The following is a 13,441-nucleotide window of genomic DNA, read 5'->3' on the forward strand; positions in this document are numbered from 1 at the left end:
TGATGTGCAGCCCAGGCTGGAGGAGACGGGAGCAAGCCCTTCTTACCGTCCTGGCTTAACTGACCCCTGACTTACCTGCCGCTTCGCATTTCCTCGTGTAAAACACACTGACTAATGCCCTTGGCCCGCTGAACCCTCCCAGCCTGCGGGCTGGTCTCTAGTGCACCCTTGTACTTCCTCTCTGTCAGTTTAATTGGATGCTTGTCAAGAGTCAGCTGTTTGTTCCCAAACCTGTTCTGTGGCGGCTGTGCTTGTTATTCTGATTACATAATTGCACTTAATATTACACAGAAACGGAGCAACAGTAAGAGCCAAAACCCCAGTTTTATAGCTGGGAAACAGGCACAGAGAGGTTAAGTAACTTACCCAAGGTCATATAGCTAAGAAGTTACTGCACTGAGGTTTGGGCCCAGCTGTTCAACTCGGCTGTGCAGGCTGAGCTCTGAGGCTCTGTGCTGTACCTCAGAGTGAGTAGAGAGGGCAGATCTCTTCCTATATCTATTTGACCACCTTGGAATCATTTTGGAATCACTCAAATAATATTCCTGTCAAAAATAGTTGTGGACAAGACAACCGCGGACATTTTCTAAAAATCCAGGAGGATTTCACACTCAGGTTTCTTTGCAGATGTCTTTAAGTTCTTGTTCTGCTTGAAAGAAATCAAAGTTAGCAAGGAGACAGTTCAGGAACTCGGGTCAGCAAACGCACACGCAGGGAAAAGACGTTAGCCCTACGTCAGAAAGATTGGCCAAGGCATGTGCGTGTGTATCTCCATTTAAAATGAGAGGCGTGGAGAATATATGTCTCGTGTACACAAACATTGCTTTTATTGACTTTTTCAATTAACTGCTGGCCCTGATTAGAAGATTCTTCTGAAATGATCAAGGAAATGATATGATGGGAAGGGGTGGAGAATGCTGTTGGTGACCCTAACATAGCCTGGCCCAGGGGCTGAGGGGACTCCCCTGAAAGGAGTGATGTTTAAGTTGAGATGTGAGGATGATGTAAGAGTTAGAATTAAGGGACAGGCAACTGGTCCTAAGGACAGTCCCAAGGAAACTTTTTCTAAGGAAAGAATTAATTTGTCCTCAGTTTTCTCTGGTCTGGAATTTGTTATTACCCACAGGCAAATATATCGTGAAGATTTTTATTGTAGATTGCTTTTAAATCTTGATATTTGGGAAAACAGATTTAGGAGAAAACTGTTTTGAATGCTCTCTGCCAAATTGGCTAATGAGATTCTTGCACCAGGTGGCTTCACTGCGGTTTCTGGTAAGCTGTAAGGTATAGACAGTACAGTGCACGGATCTGAAGTGTGGAGTGAAACCCTTGTGAGGAACCAGGAGACCACAGTCGTCAGTGGTGGAGCAGAGGTCACAGTCAGGGGAGGCACGGGGGAGCGGGGGAGATCAATGCTGAGACTAGCTAGGATGCTGCAGCAGTGACCACAGGCAGACTGCTGGTGACTTGGTCCATGGCAGCAGGGTGGCGGAAACGAGAGGTGTGGCAGCCAAGGTCAGCCAGACATTCTCTGGGGCTCAGACAGCCTAGTGGCTGCCCCTTCCATGGCCACCACTTGCCTGTACCTCTCGGTTTATTCTTTCCCACCCTGGGGGAATTGCTGCCTCCCCTCCATGCCTGTCTTCCTGGAGGACCCGGTCAGCATGTGTCAGACTGCTGTCGTGCTGCAGCAGACCTGTTTGGTTAAACTGAGCGTGACTGGAGCCTGGCCTGACAACTATGGGGAAGCCGTCAGTGGCGGGGCTCGGGGTGTACCAGTAAGCCCTCTGAGGGCAGGGACAGAGTCTTATTTGGACTCAGCAGTTAGGAACTGACTGGCCCAGAGGAGGAAAACAGGAATGAACTACCAGTCAGCCTGTCAGTGCCCAGGGCTGCCCATGGTCCCCACATCTTGACAGCTGGATCAGGGAGCCAGCTTCGTTTCTAATAAAAAGGCTCAGCCGTAGCCACCCTCAGGGAGGGTGTTCTTGATGCTGATGAAACTTGCTCAAGGAAGAGTCACACAGGAATCAGGAGCATCTCCTAAACGGAGGACCCTCCAGCCAAGTTGGTGCTGGGACTGGAAAAGGCAGGGCTTCTCTTTCGGTTCCTCCCACCTTCCCTGTGTTTTTCTTCTGGGAGGAAGACCTAGCTGGGCCCCACTCCAGCTCTTAACTCTTAGGCCACACCCACTTATAGGGAGATATTTTGAGATGGAGTTTGGGGTGTGGCTGTTTGGGATTTAGGGTTGGTTGACTGGATGGTGAAATGAGAGCCTTATCAGTACTGCAGCTGGAGGCCTGGGGCCCAGGGTGTGGTGAGCGAGGGCTCTGGAGCCAGACAGGCGGGGCCCAGAGGCTGGCTCTGCCACTTTTTAGCTGATTGAATTTAGACAAGTTTCCTAGCATTGCTAAGGCTCAATTTCCTCATCTTTAAAATGGAGATAATAGTGGGGGTGGGTATAGCTCAGTGGTAGAGTATATATACTGAGCATGCACGAGGTTCTGTGTTCCAGCCCCAGTCCCTCCATTTAAAAAAAAAATGAGTAAATAAATCTAAAAAAAATAATAAAGGGGGGATAATAATGGTACCTATGGCAGTGAGGTTGTTGTGATGATTTAATGAATTTATCTGCATCAAAACGTGTAAGTCAGTGCCAGAGTAAGTCCTCAGGGACCTTTAACTAGCTTTACCATCGCCTTGTTGTCATCATCATCTTTATGCTGAATCCCATTCTTTGGTGGTGGTCAGGTAGAATGGGTAGAACGTATAGACAGATTCTTGAATTTCTTTTGTTTTGTATGGAGGCATTTCCCCTCTGGGTCTTAAACCCAAACCAAACCTGTCAGACAAGACCCTGGATTCCAGGAAGTGAAACCAGCCAGAGAGAGCGCTTCTCCTGCCTGTCGGAGATGGCCGGGAGGCAGGGGCTGGCATCCCTTCCCGAAGACGCGCTGTTTTCTGAGTAGACGGGGCTTTGCCCCCAGGCAGCCAGAACAAAGGCCATGCAGGCCTAGACAGCAGAGGTGTGCGAAACACAGCTGGCTTTGTGGCTCTGGGGGACCGGTACAGTGGGGGGGGACCGGTACGGTGGGGAGGTACCGCGCCAGCCTCTGCCTTCCCCACCCTCATCCCTGGGTTGTAGCTCTACCTGGCGAGTTCTCTGGAAGAGGAAGCAAACTGAAGGGATGGAGGCAGGGCAGTGTTGCACATCAGTGGGCTCGGTCCTTAAAATGCATCCATGTTGCTCTGGATCGGCCTTCTGTTTACAGAGGCGGGTAATGACGGCAGGTCTGCGGAGCTCTTAGGATATGCCCAGCACTGAGTCCAGTGCACGACGTAGGTCATCTCGGTTTATCCTCGCAAGCTTACCCCCGGAGGTGGGTACCAGGATTAGCCCCATTTCACAGGAAAGGAAACATGGCATGGGGAGGTCAAGTCACTACCCTGCGTTCACATAGCTGGTGAGAAGCAGGGTGAGGAGTCGAACCCAGACAGCTCAGCACACACTGGGGAAAGGGCAGAGGGGCCAGGGTACAGGTTATGGATAGTAGTGGGGCCTAACCTCTCTGACTGGAAGTTTGGGAAGACCCAGTGGCCTGAGCCTGCTAGGACGGGGTGTGCTGGCCAGTTAATGGCAGTGGTGACTGCTGAGTGGCATTCCTGAGCCCAGCACCTGCCTGGGGCAGATGCAGCCTCCGTCATGGCAGAGTGGGTGGCTGGAGGCAGAGCTTGTCGGCAGCTAGTGCTTGGCAGGAATTTCCCTTCACCCCTCCCCTGGTTCCGTGGCATTCCTGCCTGCCTGTTTTCTCAGCTTTCGTGGGCACAGGGAGAGCAGAGGCCTGGAAGGGACAGTCCCTGGCCATGCCTCCGGAATTCTGGCACGTCGCCCTCCCGATGCTGAGCCCAGCCCAGGGAGTCTGACACCACAGAAACACATAACCAAAAAGCTTTTATTGGGAAAGAAATGGGCAAATCCTGGAACAGAACACGGACATGTCCCCACTGTGGGGGAAGCTGGGGATCCAGGAGCTCTTGCACGAAGTCCTTCTGGTGGGCCTGCTCCTCTTTGGTGTGGGAGCCCCAAGGCCAGCTCCCCACACGTGCGGGCTGTTCTCCACCCAGGAATGGGGACCCTGCTGCTGTGTTTTGTTAGAAAGTACAGGAAGGCAAAGAATCCTCAGTGGTTTCCTCAGTCTCTGAAATAGTCGACTCCTCCTCGGCACCCAGTGTTCACCGGCAGATGAGGGTTTTGTGGCCGGAACGGTCCTGCTTTCCTTGATGAGGCTCCAGGTATCAGTCAGTGTCCGGGTTCCTGGGCCAGGCCAGAGCTGGGGCCTTGGATCTTTGTCTTGAGGGGTGAGGGCTGTAGGGCCAGGCTGACACCCTGGGTCGTGGCTTTGGCGGTCTCCTCAGTTGTCGCCCGGTCCCTCACCGTGGGGTCATGGGGCCCACCTGGACCTTCCTGCCTCTCCGCGCAGGGCAGCAGCACTGAGTGCAGCAGTAGCTGCCGGCTATCAGCAGCAAGAGCACAACGGTGGCTGGAAAGTTGGGAGAGAGCAGAGCACAGGAAGCACAGAGGTGGGGGAGAAAAAGCGAATGCCCACCCTGCTCCCGAAGAAGCCCCTCTTGGGGTGTGGAGGACCTTTGCCCAAAGGTCTGGCTTAGTGGTCAGAAATACCCGAGGATCTGAGAGGTGCTGACTGTCCCCATGCCGGCCCCCAGGCCCTGACTCCCTGTCCTGCCTCCTCCGCTGCCCAGAGCTCTGCTCCCTTCATCCCCGGGTGGGGGAGCCGGGGGCGCCTCTGGGCCCTGGTTCCCAGCACCACCCCATCCCTAGAGCATCATGTCAGAGGATTAGGGGCAACCCCATGGCTTCCCCCAAGGACGTCTGCTTCTCCTCCTCTGCTCCAGGGGACCACCCAGCCACCTCCCCCAGCCCTCTGGCTAGCACCGTGGTCTCTGCTGGATGCCAGGAAGAGCCATGGGCGCTGAGGAGACCCTGGGAGCCCCAGCTTACCTGTGAAAATGACAATGACCGAGAAGGCCACAATCTCCACGGGCTCGGCCTGGGGCAGCCTCTGCAGCCTGAGCAGCAGCCTCTCCCCGATGGCATGCATCTCCTGCACGAAGTTGGCAGCGGCCATGCTGCGCCAGGCTCCTGCTGGGGTTCCTCCTGAGCTGTGCGAGCAGAGAGAGGACTGAGTCCCCACAGAGCTGGCCCCAGAGAATCCGCCCTCTCATGCACCCCAGCCCGCAAAACAAGTTTGTCAGGTCTCACCCATCACACTCCTGGTGGCTCATGAGGGAGGAAGGAAGCTGGTGGGCCCCCCCCTGCTCGGTGGTGGCCCTCAGCCCCAACCTGGCTGGCGCTGCCCAGGGCGAGGGACGCCTGAGGCCCCGCCACAGGGCTGCTTGGCAGAGCTGGGCACAGGAGGAATCTGTTGGTCAGCCAAGTTTGGCCACGGTTTCTGACCTCACTGATCCTTCCTTTGTCTTAGACACCACTCCTAGGTGTTGCCAGGGTGTCTCGAACAGGCATGGCTCCTCTGGTGGCCCTGGGTCATTCAGGACTTTGGGTGCCTCCCCAGGTTCCCAGGCAAGGAGATGGGGCTCCAGGATCCCAGCCTGGTGTCCTTGCTTTTCCTCACATGTGGGGACAGGAAGGTCAGGTGCTCCTGAGAGCAACCTCATGGGGGCACCTGGCCGGGGGCACCTGGCCAGGGTCAGCTGTAGGTGAGAACTGACTGGGGAGGCATCTTAGGTCCCCAACCTCTCCCACCAGCTCAGTTGCTTTACTTATACGGTGTCCTCCTGTGAGAAGGTGGAGATGACACTGTGTGTTTCTTCAGTTTTTGCTGAGGGGCCCTATGTCAGGACGGGGTCAGGTGTCTCAGGGCGGGTTTAGCTTGGTCCCCACCCCTACCCCTTGCTGGCTCAGACCTGCCCCTCTGGCCTGTCCAAGAGAGTCCCCTCCACCCCACCAACTCCATCCCAGTGGCAACTCAGCTTGCCAGGCCCCACGACCAGGAGCCTCCTTCTGTCATGCCCGAGGGGCCGAAGGTGAAGGTCCGGCTGAGTCAGTGAGTTGGAACATGTTATTCAGACTTTCTTTCTCCTCCTGCCTCCCTGGTGAGCACGAGGGAGCCGGTGCCTCTTCAGAGAGGGACCAGGGACGGCCTCATGCCAACCCCTCCTGAACCTGTTCACCGAGGCAGCTCTAATCCAAGGGCGCGTCGCAGGCGGCCAGAGGCCTGTGCCGGACCTTAGGCTCTAATTACTGCTGCCTCTTCCCTGGTCTCAGCCAGGCAGGTTCTCCCCGAGATGGCTGTGGTCTGTGGAGCTGGTCACCATGGTGCTGCCGCCACGGCATAGCTGCCTTAGAACTGCCTTGAAGGTCATTTGCGGAGTCTTCTACCCCACACTTGGCTCCCTGCCCTCCCTCTTGTGTGCGGCCTTTGCTTGAGGTGGGGAGCCCCACCCCATCCCTTCTCAGGTAGCTCTGATCTCTAGAAGGTGGGACTGCCTAGTGACCTCATAAGTCCCACCCGTGTCACTAAGGACGCTTCCGCCCCCTCCTGCCTCCCAGTCCTCTGGGACCCCTGGCAGCTGGCGTGTGAGCCTCCCGCATCTCCTTCTCCATGAGACAACTGCTCTCGCTTGGCCAGCTGTCCCCCACAGGACAGCGTTTGAATCATCCTGGATTTGAATGCTGCTTGCCTCCTCCTGCATTTGAGACATGGACGAGCCCCTTCGTCTCTCTGAGTCTGTTTCTTCTCCTCATTTTATGTGAAGATGAGATGCCTGTCTTTCAAGGCAGTTGGGAGGGCCGAGCACCTGGCAGCGGAGAGCAGCAGTGGGCACAGGGCCTGGCTCCGGGAGTGCCCAACACATGTGGCTCCCTCCAGGTGGGGTCTGGCCAGCACGGGAGAGTTGAGGTGGCCTTTGGGGACAGTCGCGTCCCATGTACACTGTCGGTGCCATCCCCCAAACACCTTTGGGGAGTTGCGTCTGCATCCTTCGTTCCCAGGCTGTGTGTGGTGTGTGAGGTGAAGGAAGGTGCTGGGTGAAAGCTGGAGATGAGGAGCTGTGATTTTAGGTGGTGTTTAAGGGGTCATAGGCAGATGAGGGCTCCTTGGAATATTAGATGGTTTCCTGTCAAAGGGGGAGTTAGAGCTTCCTGGCTTCTCTCACATCCCACCCTTGGGTTATGGTCTTCCTGCAAAGGAGATCAGGATTCCAGTTTTCAAATGTACTAGGAGGCACAGGATTCTAGAACACCACAGGTCATCCACTCCTGCCTCCTTTCTTTTGCTTATGGGGAAACTGAGACCCGAGAGAGGAAGGGACTTCTCTGAGGTCACACTGCAGGACAGGAGCCTGGCCAGTGCTGCCCTTGCTGTTAGCTGGGCAAGAGAAGTCAGCCCAGGAGCAGCCCGCCGAGGGCCCCGCCTGTGTGGTGGGCTCAGCACAGGGACCAGGGCTTTGTGTGATCAGCCCTGCCCCACACTCCTAAGTCTGGAGCACAGCTTTCATCACTCACCAGACCACACCTGCTCTTCAAGAACCACCTGTGACTTGTCACCAAAGGAACAGTCTTGTGTGTGTCTTGGGTTCATGAACTACTTCTCCAGCACAGGACCCCTCTCCACTAGTCACACCAAACAGACTTACCCCTCCGCCGACCAGGAGAGCAGGCTCGTACAGGGGAGTGGACCCCTCCTTGTTCTGGGGCCTCCGGGCATCCCACTTCCCGGGTTTCCAGCAGGACCAGAGCCCGCCTGCTGCTCTCATTCATGGAGTGGGGGCCAGTGGGCTGACCCAAGCCCTGGGCTGCTTTTGCCCTTCCTTCTTCGGCTACACTTGGTTTGGTTTTTCAACCTGGTTGGCCCGGTGCCTGTGTTGCCTAATGTAGCCATCAGAGACACTCCTTGAAAGAGGAAGCAGTGGAGGGCGGGTGGGCAGAGGGCTTTTACACCTATGTCCATCACTCCCAAAGGCCCAGGAGGGGTTGCAGAGGGGGCGCCTCCACTTGTGAGTGAGAGGTGGCGTGGATGCAGGTCAGTCCGAGGGGCGTGATTTCTGGAGCAGGGAGGAGGAAGGTGGGGCCGAGGCTGAACCGCTGTGCAGGGGAGGTGGGGCTTGTTGATCAGAAGCTTCGCCTCTGAAGTCAGCCATTCTCCAGGGGTTATGAAATCAGAAAGCTGCAGACTCAGGCCTGGGGGACCCGGGCCTCACTGTGGGAAGTGTGTCGGTCCATGAACATGGACGCCATGGGCCTCTGGGGACCTGAATTGGCCAGCTGTGCCCAGCCCTGGGGACTGACCCAGGGCTGCTCACTGGATCCTCTCTGCACCAGGAACAGGAGTGGGGCTGCTGGACATGGCTGTTCGCCCTCAAAGATTGAAGCCGCCTTTGCTTTTCCGTTGCTGTTTTGTCATCGCCAGCTTGGCCTTGAGGAGAGCCTTTGTGGGGACTGTGGTGGGGCTGGAGGGGAGGGCGGAGGCACATTCCAGCAGGTCCCAGGAGGGCTTCCCAGCGGGCTATTTAAAGCGAGGCCAAGGGGTGCTTGATGCCTGGTGCCCGATATAACCGGCAGTCATCAGGTGACCGTGTGGCCTGTGCCCCAGCTGTTGCTCTGTAGGGAGCCCTAAGTGTTCCCAGCTGTGGCCTGGGGAGCATGGGTGCTCTGGGGCCAGCTGCCTCTTGTCCCCTTTACCTTCCCAGGTTTGGAGGGAGGAGGGCAGGGAAGCCTAGTGGGGGTACTGATAATTCTCTATATGTTTCCAGTCTATCTCAGGTCCACCACATTCCTCTCAAACTGTACTTCCTACCTGCGAACCAGGGAAACCAGAGTCCTCCCAACCCCATGCTCAGTAGTGCCTGGGTTAGAAGCAGCCAGAGCAACTGGTGGCTTCTCCTGGCCCGGCTGCCTGCATGGCCCTTCCCGGAGACTTTGGAGGGTGCTCCTCCGCTGGAGTGGCAGCCAGCGGAGGGGGAACATGAGCCGGGCCGAGGGGAAGGCTGGCAGAGCTGGAGGGACTAGAAAACATGCCTTTGCGTGGCATCTCCTGGCACAGAGAACCTTGAGACAGAGCAGGCAGGCATCCGCAGGCTGGACAGCTGCCACTCTGAAGCGTCCCTGTTTCCTCCTTGCAAAGCTGATACTCCAACTGCAGCTGCCTATGGAAGGATGTGTTGTGACTGATAAGAAGCTGTTGATGGCTGAGGGCCCAAGGGCTTCTTGCCCTGCCCCTATCTTGGTGGGTTTTAGCCACCCCAGCCCTCAGGGCAATGTCTTGTTTGAGAAACAAAGAGAATGAGGCATAACTCAAAGTAGTGGGAGATTTGCGGGGTCCGGAGGCCTGACCAGCAAGGCAGAGACGCTCGCTGTGCACTGTGCCGAGCCTTCAGCTGCCCCTTCCTGCCTCGGCCCCCACTTGCAGTGGGAGGTAGACACTTGAACGCTCAGCGGTTCCGCTCCCGCAGCCTCGTAGCTTTCCAGGACAGGAGGAGGCACGTCCTGCTGCTGCTGATTATTCGTGCAGCCCCAGAAGCTGGGCATTACCCTTCTGTCCCCACATGGGCTGTTTGGGGGACCCCGTCCACCTGTGTTCTGTGAGTGCAGGGACTCTGATCCCTGCCTGCCTGCCTGCCTGGGCCATCTTACAGATAAGGGTAGCCATCAGGCCTGACCTCCAACACAGCCCGGCATCTGTCCCCTCTCTTTGCCATCACTGCCCATGGCCACAGGACCTTTAGTCTCCCCAGCCACCAACCCAGGCCAAATCCCACAACTTCTGCTGAACCAAGAGCCAAGAACCAAGAGCCAAGCTTCGGCTGATCCTTGGTTTCTACTTTAACCTGGGGGGTTTTGTTTCTAAGTAGCTACTAGCTTATTTGCTTTGGGGAAAACATCTGGGGGCCGGGGAGGGAGACTTTGACCCTGGCGTGAGGACAGGGAGGCAGGAGGAGTAGGCACCAGCGTTGGTTCCCGGGACCCTGCCCCAGAGGGCCGATCTCATTGCTGCCCGAGGAACCATCTTGGGGTCAGCAGTCCGGTGGTGAGGCAGAGGGCAAGTACTGGGGTGGGGCAGTCCCTCCCCCAGCCTCAGTTCCACTGCTGTTGCCTTCTCCCCGACTCTGGGTTTAGAGTCAGGCCCTCATACTTCTGGTGCAGCATTCAGAGAGATTTGGGGGCTCTCAGGGATCCAAATGGGCCCAGGGAGGAGCACCTGGGCCTAGCCCTGAGCGGAGAACACCTGGCAGTGAATGGGCCCAAGGCCCCCACCGGAGGTAGCAGTCACTGCTCTTGTCCAGGACATAGGTAGGCAGAGCTGCCGCGGGTTCTGCCACATCCTAGGGGGTGTGAACTGGTCGGGCAGACCCTGCCCTGAGCCTCCTCGACTGGGAGAAAGCAGGGACTCAATCAGGGAGAAAGGGAGGCTCAGTGGGCAGGCGACAGCTCTCCCAGGCCAGGCCAGCCAAATCCCTTGTTTAAGCCCCCTGAATAGAAAAAGCTTAAACTGACTTGCAGAGTAAGCAGGCACTCTGAGCCCCTCTGCCATGCCTGCTCAGCAAGCAGGGAGGAACCACCCTGAGCAGAGGGCTGTAGCCTCAGCCTGCGGCCATGCTGGGTCCCAGCAAAAGAAGAGGGAGCCTGGGTTTGAAAAGGAGGCTGTCCAGAGACCAACCAAGTGTGGCCCCCTGGACCCTCCTCTCTGTTCACAGTAGACTGTGGCCCTCTGCCCCCTCCTCACCTGTGGCCCGCACCACTCACCTGGGAGCTCAGGTGCTCGGAGCCCGGCAGCCTCTGAGCGCTTCTCCTCCGCGCCTCTCCACCGCTCACACCGCTTCCTTCCTTTGCTGACGCCTCTTTCCTGACCCACGGCCGCTCCCTGGGTGCCTCTGCCCAGCTCAGCGGAGCTCCTGGCTGCTGACAGCCAGCTGCTGTTACGGCCTGGGTTTTTTTGTTGTTGGTCGTCCGGGAGATTCAAGTGTCAAATTACAAGGGGCGGCCACTGAAGTGGGGAGCCAGTGCCACCGCTGCCCAGCGCAGGCAGGCGAGGGAATCCCTGCTGGGAACTGGTCCTGTGGCTTCAGCTCCCTGCCCTGGGAGGTCTGCACGTTCCTCCTCTTCCTCTCCTCCCTCCTGGCGGGTGTGTGCTAACCCGCCCGCCCGTGGGCTGGGCCTGGGCTGTGAGCTGATGAAAGAGGAGGTCGGCTCTCATGTTCCCTGGCAAAGATGACCCCTGGGAGGTTCCACCTGAGCACGGAGTCAGGAGGGAGGGGGCCCACAGCTCTTCCAGCTCTCTGCCCTCTGCCTGGCCCTCAGGAGGGCCTTTGGGCTCAAGTCCCTTGACCACCCCAACCTGTCCCTCAGGCGACTCCCTGGCAGGTCCCTCCCTCTGCTTCTCCTAGGAAAGAAAGTAAATAGTGGGGAAGCTGCTGGACCACCCAAGCAGTCAGCCCTCTGGGGAGGCATCTTGGGGAAGAACTTGGGAGTCCCGAGTGACTTGGGAGTGGCCTGGGCTTAGCCTGCTAGGGGAGGTGCCTCATGTTCCTTGGCTCAGGAGGAGAGGACACTGCTGATCTTCTTCTTGCCAGAGTGTCTGCTGGGGCTGTCTCCACACTCCTGGCCCAACTGTTGGGGACGGGCTCCAGAGCCCAGTGGCTGGCGGGGCTGTTTGACATTTGGCTGGTCGTGCCACCCCAGCAAACCAGGCTGTGCCCGGAGCAGGACAGGAGGCGACCCCAGCCCGCAGCTGTCAATGGAGCCCTTTGAGTGTGAGCACAAAACCCTAGTGAGTCAGGGCTTGGGGGAGGGTGGGGGGAAGGAAGCCAACCTTGTGGCCACACCACTTGGATGCCAGAGGCTGGACAGGCGGCTACTGTGCCGTTGCACAGACTTGGGCAATGGAATGAGTTACACATCAATTTTAGGTGTGGCAGGAATAGCGCCCTCTGGTGGCCACTGGCCTCCTCCAACTGTTCTCCACTCAGCTGAACAAGGCAGCCAGCCCGCACTCCCTGTGGGCTGTGTCACCATCGGTTCTGGTTCCTGGAGCCTGTCCCTCGGGGTCTCAGCTCCTCAAAGTGTTTCCTGCAGCCCTGGGCAGTGCTCACATTGAGAGGTCTGTCTGGTTAGAGCAGTGACACCAGCTCTTGTCTTTGGGATGTGGTGCCTTTACAGCCCTGCCTCTGCTCCAGCATCTCCCTTGGGCTCTCCCACCCCAGGACACATTTCTGTTGCAGGAATGACTATTTGTAATGGCCGATAGAGATGTGGGCCCCCACCCTGGCCTCTGCAAATGCCTCTGAGCCTTGGGGGGGGGTGGGTGATCACAGGAGGGACAGCTGCAGGCTGGCAACCCAAGGGGGCTGTGGCCGGGTCTCCTTGCTGCCCCCACCAGTGCCTAGCATACAGTGCCAGCCCTGAGCTGCCTGGTTCCTGCTCTCACGCAGGCCCTGGGACCTGGGCTGTGTACACTGGGCTGGGCAGAGGCTTGTTGGGGACAACAAGGAGGAGGTCACCAAGAGACAGAAGCAGAGCCACGTTCCTCCCCTCCCAACCCCTCAGAAAAGAGTGAAGAGTAATAACATCCCTTTTTCTGTGCCAGACTCTGCAAAGCGCTTCAGAGCCTCATCTCAGCCCTCACGCAGCCTTGTACCGTGCTGTAGGCGGGCTCCATAGGCTTCAGGAGGTCAGATAGCTTTCCCCAAAGACACAGCCTCAGCAGCAGTCAGGGTCTGCACCCGGATCCGTGCTCTTCACCCCACTGCCAGAGGACAGAGAGGGAGCTGGGCCCAGAGGAGTACCCCATGGAGAAGCAGGACAGAATGGGGTTCGTGCCCTGGCTCCTCTGGACACGTGTTACATGACTGAGAAATCTCTTTCACCTCACTGTCCTCACCTGTAAAATGGGCACCCCAGTGATGCCTGGTGAGGCTCGCGAGAGATGCCTGCCACGGGGCCGGCCCCGTAGCAGTGCTCAGCCTGTGTTTAGGGACCGGGTGACTGGACGCTGGCCTGCCTGGGCCCCTCACCCTCACCTGTGCTGTGCTGCCTGCTGCAGGTGCCGCCACGCTGCCATTGCCAAGTACTTCGGGGATGCGCCCCCCGCCTGCACCAAAGGATGTGACTACTGCCAGAACCCTGCGGCGGTGCGGAAGCAGCTGGACGCTTTGGAGCAAAAAAGCAGCTGGAGCAAGACCTGCATCGGGCCCTCCCAGGGGAATGGCTTTGACCCTGAGCTGTATGAGGGAGGCCGCAGGGGTTACGGGGGCTTTAGCAGGTGAGGGGCCATGAAGCCAGGGGCCCCCAACCCACTGAAAATAGTCTGGCCTTCTCTCCTTGGTGCCAAGGCCAGACCAGAGGTGACACAATGCCATAGTTCACCCCCCAACTCCACGGGCCACACTGGGGCTAGGACTTTAATGT

General features: G+C 57.7%; 2 protein-coding genes across 7 annotated transcripts in view; one reads left to right on the forward strand and one right to left on the reverse strand.

The window, feature by feature from the left end:
• The window catches only part of RECQL5 (RecQ like helicase 5), a 32,981-nt gene that overhangs the window by 15,365 nt on the left and 4,175 nt on the right, over positions 1-13,441 (forward strand). For all 4 annotated transcript variants that reach the window (XM_014552146.2, XM_014552148.2, XM_014552147.2 and 1 more), the window contains exon 9: positions 13,077-13,295. In XM_014552146.2, coding sequence (XP_014407632.1) covers positions 13,077-13,295 — 219 coding nt within the window. The remainder of the gene's footprint in view (positions 1-13,076; positions 13,296-13,441) is intronic.
• On the reverse strand, positions 3,934-11,183 carry SMIM5 (small integral membrane protein 5). 3 transcript variants are annotated; one of them, XM_006176494.3, is made up of 3 exons: positions 10,781-11,183; positions 5,021-5,176; positions 3,934-4,541 (listed from the first exon to the last, which is right to left on the reverse strand). In XM_006176494.3, the coding sequence occupies exons 2-3, from the start codon at positions 5,145-5,147 to the stop codon at positions 4,432-4,434; spliced, it is 237 nt and encodes a 78-aa protein (XP_006176556.1). In that variant the 5' UTR covers positions 5,148-5,176; positions 10,781-11,183; the 3' UTR covers positions 3,934-4,431. The 3 variants fall into 3 exon arrangements, with proteins under 3 accessions (XP_006176556.1, XP_032312726.1, XP_032312725.1); XM_032456835.1 differs by having other exon boundaries at positions 5,021-5,181; positions 10,781-11,174; XM_032456834.1 differs by lacking the exon at positions 10,781-11,183 and adding an exon at positions 7,675-9,035 and having other exon boundaries at positions 5,021-5,181.

Source organism: Camelus ferus, chromosome 16, assembly GCF_009834535.1.
Source record: "Camelus ferus isolate YT-003-E chromosome 16, BCGSAC_Cfer_1.0, whole genome shotgun sequence".
Classification (NCBI taxonomy): domain Eukaryota; kingdom Metazoa; phylum Chordata; class Mammalia; order Artiodactyla; family Camelidae; genus Camelus; species Camelus ferus.

What these genes read in the sequence shown, in the direction of transcription:
- SMIM5 (XM_032456834.1), bottom strand. Translation starts at nt 7,745, where the DNA reads ATGCCCGGAGGCCCCAGAACAAGGAGGGGTCCACTCCCCTGTACGAGC. An exon ending in CTCTCCTGGTCGGCGGAGGG is followed by an intron (nt 5,182 to 7,674) that starts GTAAGTCTGTTT and finishes CTGCTCGCACAG; the next exon opens with CTCAGGAGGAACCCCAGCAG. An exon ending in GGTCATTGTCATTTTCACAG is followed by an intron (nt 4,542 to 5,020) that starts GTAAGCTGGGGC and finishes CCAACTTTCCAG; the next exon opens with CCACCGTTGTGCTCTTGCTG.